Source organism: Puma concolor, chromosome D4 (assembly GCF_028749965.1).
Source record: "Puma concolor isolate L17-30 chromosome D4, mPumCon1.1.hap2, whole genome shotgun sequence".
Classification (NCBI taxonomy): domain Eukaryota; kingdom Metazoa; phylum Chordata; class Mammalia; order Carnivora; family Felidae; genus Puma; species Puma concolor.
In genome coordinates, this window is record NC_141679.1 from 87247720 (window position 1) to 87263994 (window position 16275).

The 16275-nt window shown below is 58.5% G+C and overlaps 2 protein-coding genes across 3 annotated transcripts in view; both read right to left on the minus strand.

Annotated features, from left to right (window-relative positions):
- Positions 1 to 316: 316 nt before the first annotated feature.
- Positions 317 to 3190, minus strand: DPM2 (dolichyl-phosphate mannosyltransferase subunit 2, regulatory). The gene is made up of 4 exons (XM_025912083.2): positions 3105 to 3190; positions 2725 to 2814; positions 1824 to 1926; positions 317 to 1005 (listed from the first exon to the last, which is right to left on the minus strand). Exons 1-4 carry the CDS (start codon positions 3105 to 3107, stop codon positions 947 to 949), a joined length of 255 nt encoding a protein of 84 aa, XP_025767868.1. The 5' UTR covers positions 3108 to 3190; the 3' UTR covers positions 317 to 946.
- Positions 3191 to 5054: 1864 nt separating this feature from the next.
- EEIG1 (estrogen-induced osteoclastogenesis regulator 1) overlaps positions 5055 to 16275 on the minus strand; it is a 35785-nt gene continuing 24564 nt past the window's right edge. For both annotated transcript variants that reach the window (XM_086684123.1, XM_086684122.1), the window contains 8 exons: positions 14688 to 14804; positions 12670 to 12716; positions 12388 to 12542; positions 10258 to 10362; positions 9979 to 10174; positions 9405 to 9526; positions 9229 to 9298; positions 5055 to 7820 (listed from right to left, as the gene is read on the minus strand). In XM_086684123.1, coding sequence (XP_086540249.1) covers positions 7775 to 7820; positions 9229 to 9298; positions 9405 to 9526; positions 9979 to 10174; positions 10258 to 10362; positions 12388 to 12542; positions 12670 to 12716; positions 14688 to 14804 — 858 coding nt within the window. In that variant the 3' untranslated portion in view covers positions 5055 to 7774. The remainder of the gene's footprint in view (positions 7821 to 9228; positions 9299 to 9404; positions 9527 to 9978; positions 10175 to 10257; positions 10363 to 12387; positions 12543 to 12669; positions 12717 to 14687; positions 14805 to 16275) is intronic.

Here is a 16275-nt window from a genome sequence, read left to right on the forward strand (position 1 = left end):
TTTTAGGGGACTGGCCTGAGGGTCCCTAAAATACTAGTGCGCGCTAGCTGGGCTGGCACAGGGGAGGCTCAGTACAGGCTGATGTGGTTGGCATCTGGCACACTGCCATGCCCCCACCGAGCTCCCATCTGTGGGCTGCACCTGTCTGGATCCACATCTGTTTCTGTCCCCACTTGATCCTGTGTCCAGCACAGGGACAGTCTGGGAGGCGCCTGAGGCACCCTCATTGCACAAACCAGGGTCTCCCGACCTGAGACCAGCCCCTCTCCAGTTCCTGAGCAGCCTGGCTTCCCTGGTCAGGGATAGCACAGAGACAGACACATCATCAGTGTTTATTGTTCAGCTCTCCCCAGTAGGCTAGCGCTAGGGCTGGGCGACTGGGCCTCTGTGAGGAGCAGTTGGTCTGGGGGCCCCCTGTGGCCACCCTAATGTGCCCCGAGGCCTGGTGGTAACCCTAGGGCCTGTCAGTCCTCCCCTTAGGCTTTCCAGGTCCAGAAGTCCTTATGGGGCCTGGGGCTGTGTCAGACCTGGGAAAGCTGCCTCTGATGAGGAGCAGGACGTGTGGGGAAAGGTCACATGACACCTCAGAACCTGCCAAGTCCAACATCAGCAGGTGACAAGAGGGACAGTGAAACAAGAGGGTGGGACCCTGAGGAAAAGGTGACGGGGAGCCCGAAGGCGAGGTGGGGACAACCAGCATATTTCAGGCCCTGAGCCAGAAAGGGGTGAGAGGGAGGCTTCCAAGTAATCCTCCCTCCTGGCTTCCGGAAGGTTGAGCAGGGGAGGAGCAGGCCTGTGTGGTCAGTCCTAAACAGCTCCATCCCACCAGGATGTGTTCAGGGCAGCCAGGCTTGAGGGGGGCCGCGGTGCCTGGATGCGTCCTATGTGCCCCCACCTTTGGAGGGGAGGCAGAGGAAGGGCCGGCAGCCTCAGCCCCACTGGGCCTTCACTGAGCCTTTTTGGTCACTTTCTGGTTCTTCAGCATCACGTAGGTGATGAACACTCCTGGAATACACAGACCAGAAAGGCCGCGTGAGATCTGGGCTCGGGGCTGCTGGGAGGCCAGAGCAAGGCCCAGCATGGTGGAAGTGACCCGCACGCGGGGCCAAGCACCCGCCAGGCCAGAATCACCTCCCTGGTCCTTCAGCAAGCCACACATCTACCCACATGTGTTCAACAAACACCACCAGAGCAGCTACCCCGGGCAATTTGCCATGTTTAGTGTTTTTGATTCTGCAGGGAACAAACCCACCCAATGATCCGTCTACTCACCCAATCAACCACCTGTCCACCCACCCACCTGCCTAACCCACATCCACCTCCCACCCCACCATCCAGTCATCCAGGTGACTCATGCAAACTGCTTTCTTAAGCACCAGCTCAGGGCCACAGCCTGTTCCAGGAGCTGAGGACATAATAATGATGATGAAGACACACACTAAACCCCGGGGGAGACAAAGAGGGGCAGGAATCATGAGCCAGTGGGTGACGAGGGGGTAAGAGGCGATCGAGGTGTGCACAGAGTGATGATGGTGGTGGTGGTGGAGGGAGCGGGGGTGGGAAAGGGAGACACCCCACTGGGGCCATCCCATTTGAGACCAATGAGCCTGAGGCATAGGGAAGGCCAGAGGGGCTACGGACTAGACAGTCTTGAAGGATGAACAGGAAAATCCCAGGGGATAACTGGGGGAGGGGGGCGCAGCAAGGAGCCTCAAGCAGGTGGACAGCAACTGGCAAAATGGGGAAGCATGTTCAGGGATGGGAGAGGGTTGTGGGAGTTCCCAGCAGACGCCCTGCTCAGCGTTGAGGGAGTGATAACTTACCCACAAACAGGAGCAACAGGAGGCCAGCGGCCAGTGGGATGGCGACAGCGTAGGCCCGGGGCAGGAAGTACTTGTGGACGACATGTTGGCTGTCAATGAACGGCTGGTATCGAGGGCAGAGCTCTGGTGAGCATTCCTTGTCTTGCCCAGGCCTTCAAGCCCAAACACCACCACCCCCTCCATCTCCGGGGCTGACCCCAGTCAGTGCACTGGTATAGCACCTGCTTTGCTTTAAGATGATGGCATTTGGGGAGTTGGGGTTTGTTTCCTTCATTCACTTACTGAACAGTTGTTCCGTGGGCACTTGCCTGGTGCCTGCCCTAAGTTGGTGCTGGGGACCCGGCAATGAACAGAAGAGGAGGGACTTGCCCTAAGCCACTCACGGCCCAACACCGGGCAAAGGCACGTGAGGAGTTCTCAAGTGGGCTCCAGGTTTTCTTTACTAACATTTCCCTCCAAAGTTCTGCAAGATTTTGCCTTCCAACCACCCTGCGCTTCTTAAGCAGTAACCAACCAATTTTCCAACAAGAAAAAGAAACAAAAACAAAAACCTAAAGGCCCTCACAAAATCCGCTGGCATTCATCATGCCCAGGGGCGAGCAAGATAACCGGAAGGACTAGAACTCCAATCAAAGGCAAAAGCAAATCAGTAACAGGGCCATACAGTGTAGTGGTTAAGGGCCTTAAGGGTAGCGGTTCTCGCCGAGCCTTAGCTCCCTCAACTATACACTGGGACACCTCTAGCATCGTCCTCATAGCGCTGTTCTGGAGATTTCACGAGACGAAGCAGGTAAAGCGCCTAGCACCATGCCCGGCACACAGCAGCTTAAATGGGTGCTAGGGGTCGGCTTCAAGATCCGGGGGTGGAAGGTAAGACGAAGGGCGGGGGCAGCACACATACCAAGAGAATCACCCAGGCGGTGTAGTAGGTGAAGATGATCAGGCTAATGGCGACGAGGCCGAGTCCCACCACCTGGTCTGTCCCCGTGGCCTGGAGAAAAGGAGGGCTCAGCTGACGAAGTAACTCCCCCTTCAGGTGCACTACTGGCGGGGTGGCGTCGCAGCCTGCTTACGCTAAGCTTCCCATTCACTCAACAGCCGCAGACAGGCCTGACGAGTATCACTCTGCGGGCTGGGCGGATGCCGGGCCGCGGGATTTTCACTCCTTCACTGGGCCGGCGGGAGAGTGAGCCATCCCGGCTCCGAGTGCCCAAGCCCCCGCTCCGCGCCAGACCCCACTCCCAGCCGCCTCCCGCCCCCCGCACTCGGTCCGGTGCTCACCATCTCCCCGGCGATCCCTCCCCGGAGCCACAAGCCACAGCGCGCTCCGGGTCCGGGCTCTTCTGGCCTTGGGCCGCGGGGCACGCTGGGAGTCGTAGTCTTTAAGCGGGCCCGGGACTACGTATCCCAAGACAGGAGGGTGCCGCCCCCCCCCCTTCGCATGTCGGGAAATGTAGTTTCCGAGGGCATTATGGGACACGCTGTTCCCAGACGCTTTCTAGTGAATGGAAACGTGTGGGAGGATCCAGACTGGCTGGCACTCATGCCATCCGTCCTGTCGAACACGCCCCAGAAGAAAAACTCCATCTCTAAATATCCCAGGACCCCAAACCCAGAGCGGGCATGGCGTGGGAGGTCAGAACTCCCATTTTGCAGATGGGGAAAATGAGGCTCAGAAGACTTGCAGATCACAACTCGAATCAGTGGTGAGGCCGAGACTGGCACCCATTTCCTAGTCCCGAGGCCCTAATTGTCGACAGGGGTGCAGAGGGTGTTCATTGCCCCCACCTGGGGTGGGAGGAGGAGGGAGGGTGGGTAAGCCCGCGTCCCCAGGGATGAGGAGGATTCTCACTGGCTGTGAGGGGAGTGCCCCCTTCCGGTCGCCTGGCTTTCTAGGAGACCCTTTCTGGTGTCTTCTCTTCACTGCGGGGATGAGGTCAGGGTGATCCTCCGTTTCCTCACCATTTGCCTGTTGGGCTCTGCGTGTCCCTGCAGCCCGGGCAGCAGCACAGACAGGTCTTGGACTGAGCCCCCACGCAGGTCCTTCCCCAGTCTGGAACACTGTCTTGCCACAGCTCGAGGGGCTGGCTACCTGCTCCTCACCCATCGGGTCTCAGTGGGATGCCACACGTCCTAGGGAAGCCCCTTGACAGCCGGGCAGGGTTCCCTCCCCTGTGCTCCACAGCCCCCCTGTGTGTCTCCGAGCTAACGCTTGTCACTGAGTTTTTGTTCGCTCATGTACTTGTTGAACTGGCCTGTGGGCTCCCTGGGGATGGGGTCTGTGGTCACTGCTGCATCCCTAGTGCCCAGAACGAGGGGCGGGAGGATGGGCAGACAGACTTGCAGAGATGTGTCTGAACCTGGCGTGATTTGCTCCTGCTGGCGGCGTGACTCCTTGGGTCACCTGAGCCGGTTCCTGTGGGGGCTGCACTCTTCGAAGATGATAGGAGCAACTCTTCTTGGCCTACAGCCCAGGGACTTCCCTCTCCATCTCAGGACAGACTTTGGCCTCAGCCAGGGGCCGACTCTTCCCTCCCCAGGTGTGCCGTGCAGAACAGAGGAAGAGACTCAAAATCAGCCTCCAGGGTTTAAAGGGGCCATGAGTGGGTGTCAGCCCAGAGAAGGGGTGCAGACGAGGTCATGCTGCAGCGGGGAGGAGGCCTGGTGGTCTGGTCCCTTCTGGCCTGTCCACGGCCGCGGAGGCTTCCTGCCACTTCTGAGCTAATTAAAGGCCAGGGTGCCCTGCCCTTCTCAGAGCTTGGCCAAGCTGCTGGCTCCTGTGTAACTTGAGTGTGGGGGACAGGAAGTGAGGGGCCTGGGCCTGGAGACAGTTGTGGCCTGGGGCTCGAGAGGAGTTGGGAACAAACTCAGTACCTCCTGTGTCAGGCTGTACACCCATTTTCATCCGCCAGCGCATTTACAGCTGAGGAAACTGAGGCACAGTTATTTGTCCCTCAGGCTGACTGCTGGGGAAGTCCAGTGGTTAGAACTTGTGCCCTGAGATCAGAGCTGCCACTTAGTAGGTGTGAGACTGGCAAGAAACTGCCTTCCGGGGCCTCAGTTTCCTCCCCAGGAATCTGGAGTAATAAAGGTGGTAATAATTTTGATGGCAGCCAGGACAGGGAGAACCCAGGCCACCTACACCTTCCCCCATTCCCGGATGTCCACCTGCACATCTGGCTTTCTTCTGATGCTGACCACGTGGTGAAACAAACAAAACCCAACATGCCATAACAAACAAAAATTGCGACATTTAATTTTTTTTCCCCCAACCAAGACACTGACACTAGGCTGATTTCCCCTTACAATGTGATTTTCTACAACAGAAGCCGGGAGACAGAGATACAAACACAGCCTTCTGAATAAGGGGCGGTGGTGGCGGCAACATTCTGTTAGAAAGGAGGGGATTAAAAAAAAAAAAAAAAAAAAAAGACCAAAAGAAAAAAAAAGATACCCCCTCCCACCCCCCCACCCCCCCCATTTCCCAGCTCAACCCTCTAAGAGAGAGGAGAACACAGAAGATCTCCATCCCAGCAGACCACACCATGTGGTCAGTTTGGGGTGACCACAAAAAAAGTAACCTAAAAATATTGTAGACTTTTATTTTCTTTAAATCTCCTAGTAAAAACGTTAAACTGTCTTTCAAGAAGATTCCAAACTGGCATTGCATAGACTGATTCCTTTCCAAAAATATCTTTAATATAGTCTTTATATATAGCATTTTACGTCCAGGAGCTGTGGGTGCCTGGCGGGAATTCACCGAGCTTGAGAAGACCAGAGATTGAAGAAAGGGCTCCAGGCCTCTGGCTCCAGCTAGTGTTAATTTGGATGTGGCCGAATTCTCAGTCCAATTACCCTGGCCCAGAGACTGGCATGGAAGAATGTGGCAGGCTCTGTCTGCTTCTGGGGTGTCTGTCAAGCCCAAACCTCAACTTGGGTGGGGCTGGGGTTTGGGGGAGTCCCAACAGGACCAGAACTGGCTGTTTTATGCCTGAAGCCCGGAACTTTGAGCCAGACCCCAAATACACCCTGAATGCGCTTCCCCATTGGGCAGAGGTCACGCAGACACAGAAGGGAAGGAGAGGGCTCTCCCGTTTTCTGGGGGTCACTTCACCTGGAGACTGCACAGCCAGCTTCCTTGTAAAGCTCCAGGTGCCTGCGGGGCAGGAAGGGACCCGCAGGGCTAACCAGAGCCCTCTCCAGCCACAGCAAGTACTCTGTCCTGTCTTAGCAAGAGCCTCCTCACATTCAGTTTCTAAGAGTTAGGGGATTAAAAACAATGACAACGAATCCTAGAAATGCTCTCCTCCCAAGGCCAGGAGGTTCCAAGACAAAGGCTCCAATTCTTGCCAGCTGGAGCATAAGGGCAAGGAGCCCTCCCAGCCTGGGGAGGACACCCCACCAGGGAGAGAACCAGTATCCTGCCCCCCTCCCCCCCATCTAGATCCCTAGTCCTGCTGGGACCCAGCCAGCAGGTAGCAGGTAGGGCAGAGAACAGAACCACCTCCCCTCACCGGGGGGAGGAGAAAATACCAAACTGTGAACTCAAAAAAAAAAAAAAAAAAAGGGAAAGAGAAAGAAAGAAAGAAAAAGAAAGAAAAGAGGAAATGAAATGTTAAAAAGAAAAAAGGTATAGGAGTACGTAAACACCAGCCTGCTGGGTTCACACAAAATAAATGAAATTTCAGGGTGGCAGGGAAGTCTGTCCAGGGACTGGCTGGCAGTCAGAACCCATTTTCAAGCAAGTAAGGAAGACGGGAGGGGTGGGGTGCAGACAGCAGAGGCTTTAGCGAGGGGTGGGGGCAGGGCCAGACTGCTCCCCACCTCGCCTTCGCCCAGAGAGAGGGATGCTTCCAGAGGAGGGCTGAGGCTTTTCTGGCCAGGAAGCCAGCTCCGGGCCAGTCCGGTCACAGCCCACCTGCCTCTCCGCATCGGCCCCAGCCTGGGCTAGCTGACCCTGCGGGGAGGGAGAGGGGGCTTTGCTTGCCAAGCCCAGCCCAGCCAGACTCTCAACCTCTAAGGGTTTGGGAGGCACCTTCCCTGGCTTCCTACAGGAAACCAGCTGCTCAGGATCCAGCCCCGAGCAGAGGTGAGCCACCATCGATGCTCAGACCTTTCTCGACATGGGCTCAGGCCTGAGCTGGAGCTAAACAGGGGGAGAGGCGGTGCCACGTTCCAGCCGGACCGCTAGAGGCAGGCGCTGGCTGCACAGCAGGCAGTGCCAGGGAATCCTTGCGAAGGGCTCAAGGGAAAGGCAGGCAAGGGCCAGGGGGGCTGTGCTGGAGACGAGCATGTGCAAAGTGCAGGCTGCCGGGGCAGCAGGAGAACATTCGTTGGGGGAGGGGGTTTCAATGTGGAGCGTGGGTGGTCTTGGTTCCCAGGAGAAGGCCGCCAGCGGGTCCCCCAGGACACAGGGAAGGGACAGCTGAAGCACTAAGCAGTCAGGGAGCCATGGTGGCGGGATTCTGGGGGTGGACCGGCCCTCCCAAGGGCAAGGGGGTGGTGGAGCAAGGCCCTGCCAGGGCACGGCTGAGCCAATGCTCCTGGGATGAGCAGGGACAAGGGGCAAGAGGCCCTTCAGCCACAGGCATCCCTGCGCGGAGATGCCACTGCATGTCCCCACTGAGGGGCCCAACTGGTCTCCAGCGGGGCAGTCCCGGCCATCTTGGTCTTGTCCACCTGCTTCGTGGGCCTGCATGGCCTGCCCCCCTAGTGGTTCAGAGGAGAATATTCACAGTGGTGCCCGGGGCCTGGCAGGCCAGGAGGGTCCCGGCATGGATGGGAGGACAGTGGAATGATGCTTTGGGGCAGGAGCGGGGCTGGAGTGCACGGAGGAGGCACAGATGAGATGTGGCGCAGAAGGTGATCCGAAGCGGAAGGTCCCTCGTGGAATGCTGCGGGCCTGGATGCCCACGAAGGCAGGGCCCTTCTCCAGGCTGGACGCCCGCTCCTCAATGGCTTTCGATTACGACAGGCTCATAGACCCCAGAGGAGACCCTGCAGGGGAGGGGAGGGGAGAAACAGGTCAGCTTATCCTCCTAGACGCTCTTCCGGGGCAGGCCCTTGTAAGCACCCCACGAGTTGGCACTGTAACTAACTGGCCCTGTTCCACAGAGGGGTAAACCGAAGCTCAGGGAAGTTGAGTCACCTGCCTAGGGCAACACAGATGGTAAGTATCGGAGTCTGTGGGATCTCAGAGCTGCTACGGGCCGCGCCTGAGCCCTTCCTGAGCACCAGTGGCTTACACTCAGGGGTGTGCTGCACCCATCCTCATAGCAGCCCTGGCAGGGAAAGACTGCACTCCACCCCACTTGACAGATGAAGGCACTGAGGTGCAGAGGGATCATGAGGCTTACCAAGAAGACAGCAGAAGGTCAGGGAGCCTGGTTGGCTTTTATTTTCCCCCGCGGAAGCCAGGCCCACCCAGCCACAGGGTCATGGACATTTAGGGCTTGGGGTGCAGCTCTTTTAAGACCTTGCTCCTGATTAAATTGGTTTCTCCCATCCCCCGTATCCTCACTGTCATAGGGGGTTAGGGGGTGGTGTTTACAAACCTCCAAGGAGGCATCCTGTTTTCCTCTTGCCCACCTTACCCGGGACAGCCCAGGAAGCCACCAGGAAAGGCAGCTGCAATTTCAAGCCTCAGCCAGCAGGTGTCAGCATAGCAGCACCAGAGGGAAGGTGCCGGGCGCCTGGGCAGCTCAGCCACGTCCCCCCACACCCCGGAACCTAGATGTTAGATGTGCACTTTCCCATCCGGCCCACAGGAACAGGGGGGAAAGGCCTCAGGACGACCCTGCACATGGGAAGCTCCTCTGCTCATTCATTCAGTGAGCCAGTAAACATGCTATAAATAAATAAATGATCACAAGAAGGCCCTCTATAAACTGCAGACCTGAAGCCCAAGTTTGGTCCTACCACCCCCTCATATGTAAACATTAGGCAGGCACAGATCTGTGCTGCTCACTGTTGCATCCCCACGACCTAGCTCAGTGCTTGGTGCATAGCTGGTGCTCAATAAATATTTGTTCAATAAATAAAATGAGTCAGCAACATCATTTTTAGGGGTTCTCAGATCCAGAAGGAAGGGAAAAGCAGAGGGCAAAATACAGACGGATAAAGCCCCTGCTGTGTGCCAAGCCCTGTGCTAGGCACTTTCCAAGGCTATCCTTTCAACCCTCAGAACCAACCCCGGCATGTTGTCCCAGGTTTCTAGGTGGAGATGGTATGGTCCACACCATTTGACGGATAAGGAAACCGAGGTTCAGAGAAGTGACTGGTCCAAGGTCACAACGTGGTGATAAGAACTGGCATTCAAAGCCAGGTCAATGTCTGCAGAGACCTTGCTCTCACCCCTGTTCCCCATGGCCACCCTAGTGACCCATCCCCAAACTGTCACCCTTACCTGTTGGCCAGCTGGATGCCACTCAGCGTGGTAGAGCCATCACGGCTCACAAACAGCCGGAGGTTGCTGTCTGTGGGGACACAGGGGAGGATGGAGGCTGAGTGGGGCAGGGGCAGCCAGGGGACCCCCGGAACAGCTGGCATCGTCCCCCGGTCCTCCCCGTGCCGGCAGCTCACCCTCAGTGTTGCTGCCGTCCGTAAAGTCTTGGCTTTGCATGATCTTCTCCACGATGTCATCTGCGTCGATCCGAGTGTCATCCACCCAGGTCGGGTGACTCTCCACGGAGTCCTTCTTCCGCCTGGGGTGGGGCAAAGCAGGGCAGAGTCACAGCAGTCCGGCCAGCGACAGGCACAAGGAGGACACCGGAGGACCTGCAGCACTGAGGCTGCTCTGAGTGCACGTGAGGATGTATTCCCAACTGTGTTCCTTCAGCCCTCACCTCGGCCCGCAGGGCAGGTGCCATGACCTGGTTTTATGGATGCCGACCCGGAGGCTCTGAGAGGTTACCTAACCTCGTAGCCTCCGAGAGGCTGCACGGCGTGTAGACCAGGGACCTAGGTACACCAAGGCACACACAACGGCACGTGCATGCCAGGCCCAGGCCATGCCTTGCATGTACGTCCACTGGCTGAATCATCACCATCCAACCCTCTGGGGTGGGGGACCCTGCTGTCCCCGTGTCACAGGTAAAGAAGCAGAGGTTCAGGGTGCCCCTGAGACGGGTCTGTTCTCCAGGAGCGCTGTGCTCACCGAAATGAACGGTCAGACAGATGCGGGGGCCGAGGCGGCCGCGGCGGCTTCTCGGGGGGCCGGTGCTCCCGCTCCCCGCCCTCGGGGCCCTCCACAGTCATGCTGAGGCCGCCCGAGGCGCTGCTGCTCGTCGACGTGTTGCGGCGGTGCGTCAAGTCCGAGAGGCTGGAGGAGCGCGAGTGTTCTGTGCTGTAGCCTGGTGGGCGTTTGGGGAGGCTCGTTACAGGGGCCAGCCAGGGAGGTGGAGGGCCAGGGGCATGGAGCCAGGCGGGCACTCACCAGAGATCTTGGACTGCTGGCTGGCGTAGCTGGAGTTGCGGGAGTGACCGGAGTGGAACACCTCCTCGGGGCTGGACAGGTTCTGTTCGGCCTCCTCTGGCACCCCTGGAAGGCGGGGAGACAGGCTTACCAGCGGTGCCGGCCCCTGCCATTCACACACGTCCTCTCACTGGGTCAGGGTGGGGGGTGGGGGGCGCACTGAGTGTTTCCCATTTAACAGACTGAAAAGCTGAGTTCTACCGCCGCCATAGTTCACCACTGGAGCCCAGGTCTGTCCATTCCACAAACATCCGTGGGGACCTCCTCTGCACAGGGTTCTCTACCAGGGGCCGTAGACGGGAGATGGTGTCACAAGGCCAGTGGGGAGAGAATGTTGAATAATGACCCACAATTAACCACAACTGAGGTGGAGGTGCGTGTTACAGAACCGGGAGCAGTGTGTACGGAGGTCTGACCCAGTCTGGGATCAGGGAAGGCTCCTCTGAGGAGAGGGCCTTAATGGGAGGCCTTCAGGAGGCATGGGAGGGAACGAGCCACATAAAGCATCAGGGAAAGAACCTTCCACACAGAGGAACAGCAGAAGCAAAGGCCCCGAGGCTTTAATGAGCCTGGGTCGGTAGAGCCAGAGCGGAAGGAATAAGGGGAACGGGGAGTGGCTGACAGTCCTGTCACAAGTCACCCAAAAGCCCAACTTTGCAAACAAACTTGCCGGCACTCGCCAGCAGGAGGCACAAGGGGCCCAGGGGGATCCACCCAGGGCTCCACGAGTGGTCACAGGAAGGAAGGACTCATCTCGTCCATCTCCTCCTCAGAGAACAGCACACCAGGCCACAGGCTGGACCCCAGTCCTGCCTGTGTCCCCACCCAAAGCCACGGGGCTTCTCCAAACAGGTGCTCTGCAGATGGGGTGGGGGTTGCAGGAGGAGATGGGTAGAAAAGCAGTTAAGAGGCGCGTGGGGGCTCAAATCCCCGCCCTGCCTGGGAGAGGCACCTCTTCTACTTGGTACAACAGGCACCGTCTACACTGGGGTGGCCTGGTCCAGAAGCTGGAGAGAGCGATGGCGCAGGGAAGCCCTTAATCTTGTGAGCAGTTTCCAGCCCGAGGCGGGCTTTCAGTTCTAGGCCTTACCTGACTGAGTCTACAGGAAAAATGGGAGCGGAAGAAAGCTGGCCCTTGAGGTCAGGGCCCTCTCTGCTCCCAGCCGCCCTGGGGGTAGAATCACTCAGCAAACATCCGCTGAGCTGCTGGAGGCCCAGCACCCTCTCTCATTGCTCTCATGGTGCAAATGAGGGCGGCAGGTGCCGCCCTGCTCACTAATCAGCTTAGTCTGCCTCGCAGCTCCGGGCTCACCCCCAGGGACAGGGTCCTTGTACAAGGCTGGTACTCAGGGGCCCCGCTGCACCATGCACAGCACTAGACACGGGGTGGCGGGGGAGGCTGGAGCCTCCTCTCCCGTAGCCCTTCCTTATCCTAAGGGCCAGGCTGTCTCCTCTGGGGATTCAGGCATCTGCACTTTTTATGACGTTAGTAATAACGGTAATTTAATAGAAAGCCAGTGCTGGGAAATATATAGAGTACCTACTGTGTGCCAGGCAAGGCTAATCTCCAAAGCAACCCAGGATGTAGTTACTATGGCTGATCCCATTAGTCAGGGGAGGATGCTGAGACTGGAGAGGCAAAATGGCCAGTCCTGGTCAGGCAGCAAGCGGGAGAGAAGCGCTCACGGCACATCCCTCTGCCAGGAACATTGCCCCGCACCCCACACCTCAGATTCGGCTCAAATGCCACCTCTTCGGGGAGGCTTCCATGGTTGTTCCCAGGCAGATGCTTCCAGTGCCCGTCACAGCTCTTGTCACACCTGAAGGTGACATGGACTTATTTACCGCCGGACTGACTTCTGTCTCTCCTGAAAGACGGGGCCTCGAGGTCAGGACACTGCTGCGATCCTGGGGCCCAGCACAGCGCCCGGCATGCAGGAGGGGCTGGGACTTCGGCCCACTGGAAGCATGGACCGGTGTAAATGCCATCCTAACACCTCTGTCTTCTCAGCAAGCGTCCCCCTTGGGACCTGGGGAGACTGAGCTGAGCCTTGGGCCACAGGGAGGAGCAGGGCAGGTGGAGGGTGGCACCTGAGCTGAGGATGCTGGGCCTCGCCTTGGGGGGCCGGGATCCCGTCAGGGAGTTGGTGCCACCGCCGCCGCTGCCGGTCCCGCCGCCCTTGCGCGTCAGCTGCAGGGAGGAGTCCTGGCCCGGGACGGAGATGGACTTGGCGGTGGACGGCGGCCTGGGGAGGAAAGATGGCTGTGACTGGGGTGCCCCATGGTCGGGGTCAGACAAAGACAGGGGAGCCCAAGAGCCCCGAGGTGGGAAGAGTCCCTGTGTGGCCCCCCACAGCCTGTGCCCACGCTCACGTCTTAAAGCAGGGGTCTCCGGAGAGCAGGAGCATTCCGATGGTGACCTGCACAGAGGGAGAGATCAGCCACACCACGGCCACCCCCCGGCCCAGGGGCCTCCCTGCGGTCTGCCTGCTCTGGCTTCAGATGGGCTGGCCTCTGATCCCGTCTCTGCCCCTCGCTGGCCCCGGCGAAGCCACCAAACCGCACCGAGCCCCCGTTTCCGTGGGTGGAGGACAGAAGCACTCCTGACGCCTGTCTCCTGAGACAGTGGAGAGGACTTGGGGAGATGAGGCTTGGCATGCTTTGGCGCCAGGCACACAGTGAGGGCAAGCAGAAAAAGTTAGCTACTGTGACTTTAACACTGTGATGAGGAGGGGGCTACAGTCCCTCTCCAGCCTCAGGGCCTGCTCATGGCCTTAGCATGGGCAAGGGTATGCGAGCTCCACACGGCAGGCAGGCAGGCAGGCAGGCAGGCATGAGGGAGGCTCACGAAGCCCACCTGGTAGGGAGGGGGTTCACCAGGCACAACATGGTGGGTGGGAGTGGGAGAAGGGGTGCCCACAGAGCCCAACATGGACGGCGGGGGCTTGGTGAAAGCATGTTGAGTAAAGGAAAGCAAGAAGCCATCAGAAGTTCGACATCATGCACCTGGGCAGAGATCAATGGACCAAACAAGGCAAGGCTGGGTCCCCAAGTCTGGGCTGAGATAGAGCGACAGGAAGAGGGAGATGGGGTAAGAAATGGGTACTCATAAGCCAGTGCCAACACTGACAAAAATGGAGATCATTGGGCTGAGACTTTTTTGTTGTTTTAAGTAAGCTCTACACCCAATGTGGGGCTCGAATTCATGACCCAGAGATCAAGTGTCACATGCTCTAAGACTGAGCCAGCCAGGCACCCCCTGAGACTGTTTTTCTTTCTTTTTTTTTTTTTTTTTAATGAATTATTTCATCTGGCTGTGATAGTGCCTACAAAGTGGGTGATGGCCCCAGGCTGTAGGAGAGGGAAGCAGGACCCAGACACAGACTCAAGGGAAGTAAGGGCCCAAAGCCGTGCAGACAGGATGTGAGGTGGCCGGCTTTGCAGCCACCTGCAACCCCCCCCTTAGGCCCCCTGGTTTGCCTAAGGGTGCACAGGGCCAGTGGGGTGAGACTGAAAGGTCCTGGCTCCCATCACAACTAGCCTGGACCTTTTTGGGTACTTCTGGTTGTCTCTGCAAAGGGCCTAGGGGCCGCAGCACCCCAGGCCACCACCTCTGCCTGGCTCTGCTTTAAGCACAACACGTTCCCGCTGGGTCAGCTCGCAGAGGTGTGGTTAGGACAAGACTGTTTTCTCAATCGGGTGGAAGGGTGTGGGGACGAGGAAGAGAGGTGTGCTGGCCGTGGCAGATGCCCAGATAGCTCTGTCCTGAGAGGCCAGAGAGCCAGCTGCCTGGAGGGACGGAGCTGCCCCGGCCGCCGGAAACCTGCCTGTGGCTGGGCTCTGGGAGGAAATCCCTCGGTCTGCCCGGCTCAAGGGATGGCAGGTTCTTCCACACTGACCCTCCACTGCGAGCTCAGGCAGTCTGGTGTCACATGGGGCAATGGTTGGGAGCTGGACCGTGGAGTCAAACAGCTGGGGGCCAAGCATCAGTTCTGCCTGTGACCCCAGGCAAATGATCTGACCTCTGTGCCCTGACCCCCTCCTACGCAAAACTGGGACCAAACCACATACCACACCCGATGGGGCTGCTGTCAGGTGTCATGAGATGTGAGATGGCAAACACCTGGGGATGCGCATCTCACCAAAAGTGCTCATCAAACCCTTAACGAGACTGCTGGGGTCCCCCCCCACCGACCCCCCAATTAAAGATGGGGAAACTGAGGCCAGTGGCAGAGCCAGGCTTCTGAGGGTGGTTTCCTGACCCTGGGACCACATCTTCCTAGTGTCTAGGCTAGGAATCCGTATTTTTCACAACCCCCCAGAGGATGGGGGCAGGTCTGCCGGGCTCCTTTAGTAAAAGGGGCAGAAGAGGTGGTGGGGGACCCTGGTACCTTGAGGATGGAGTTGTCCTGACGGGTGTTCTTCGTGTCATATCCCTCCAGCAGGCAGCAGCGCACTGTGGAGCCTGAGCCTGCGAATTCGGCCAGGTTCAAGTCGGCGAAGCCCAGCTGGGAGGGACAGAGGAGAGTGTGGGAAGCTGCAGGGGGTGTGGGCGCACAGCGGGCAGCACAAGGGTTAACTTGTCAAGGTTGAGGGGGGCAGGCAGATCCCCCGGGCCCGCCCCACAGCCCAGACTGAGTGTTGCATAATGGCACCCAAGGACAGAGGCTGGTCTGGGGCTCACATCCCTGAGCCGCACAAAGCGCCCTTTGTGCCACATCCCAGCGTGCACTAGGGCAGCGCCTGAGATGAAAGGACATTGTTGTCTGTGACACAGAGGCATTGTTCCCTGGGAAACAAGGCTGTGCTGTGGGAGCCGCCAGGCCAGCACGCAGGGGGGAGGAAAGGCCCGTGGGAACTTGGTATGGCGTGGGGGGGGGGGAGGTGGGAGGGCAGGAGTCCCTCATGGAGGTTGGAGTGGGGGGCTGGTGGGAACACCTGGCTGTTCTGGGACGCAGAGAGAGGCACCAGAGACACAGAGGGAGGTGGGAGAACGTTTGAGAACAAAGTGTAGGAGTTAAGAAAGCCTTCGATAGAAGCCAGGTCTCCAGACCTGTGGGCAGGAAACTGAGTTAAGGCAGGGGCTGCTGGGATTAGGGACTTGGGGGGCAACCAAAGCAACAAGTGGCATTTACTGGCCACCTGCTGCATGCAAGTCTCCACGGCAGAGTTTAGGGGCACACATGCTAGAATTAGAGGTTTAGGGGGTTCACATCCTAGCCCTGCCATCAAGTCACAGGGACCCCCATTTGGCAGAGAAGGAAACTAAGGTTCTGGATAAGTGACTTCCCCCAGGGCCCCACACCGCCTAACCCGCAGAGCCAGGCCCAAGACCAGGCCCTACCAGCACCAAGTCCAGCCGCCCCTCTGGGCCCCGGCTTCCTTCCCTGGAGAACGGTAGCAGGGCCTGGCGAGGGCGTTTGACTACAGGACAGAGGGGAAGGGCCTGCAGGTCTGACACGCGCCAGGCACCTGCTAAGCGTCTGCCTGCAGTTCCTTCTGGGCAGCTGTCCCTGCCCATGTGAATTAGTGGCAGGAGAAATTTCCACTCTGGTGGCACCTTCCACAGCCCAGTTCTAGCCACCCTGCCCAGGGCAGAGTGCACAGCCCAGAATGCTGAGCTTCCTCAGCTCTGGTCAGTGGGAAGGGACACGCCTTCCACGCGGGGCGAGGTGAGGCAAAGGCATTTCCCCTCCGGACTGAGCCCATCCCCTGCTACCAGGCCGCCTCCCAGGGGCCACAGAGGGTGGGCTGTGAGTCCCCACCACAAAGGGGGTCGAGGGCAGAGCAGGCTTATTCAAAGCCAGAGGTGACCCTTCCGGAGCCACCTTTTCTCACTTTTCCCAGGGGGTGCCATGCAAATGGCAACAACACAGACGTGCGACAGCGGGGGCTGGCGGAGTACCCAGCACCCAGCCGTACAAGGGGATGCTGCCTATGTTAGATGGCAAAAGGAATTTGTGAGGATGTGAAAACATG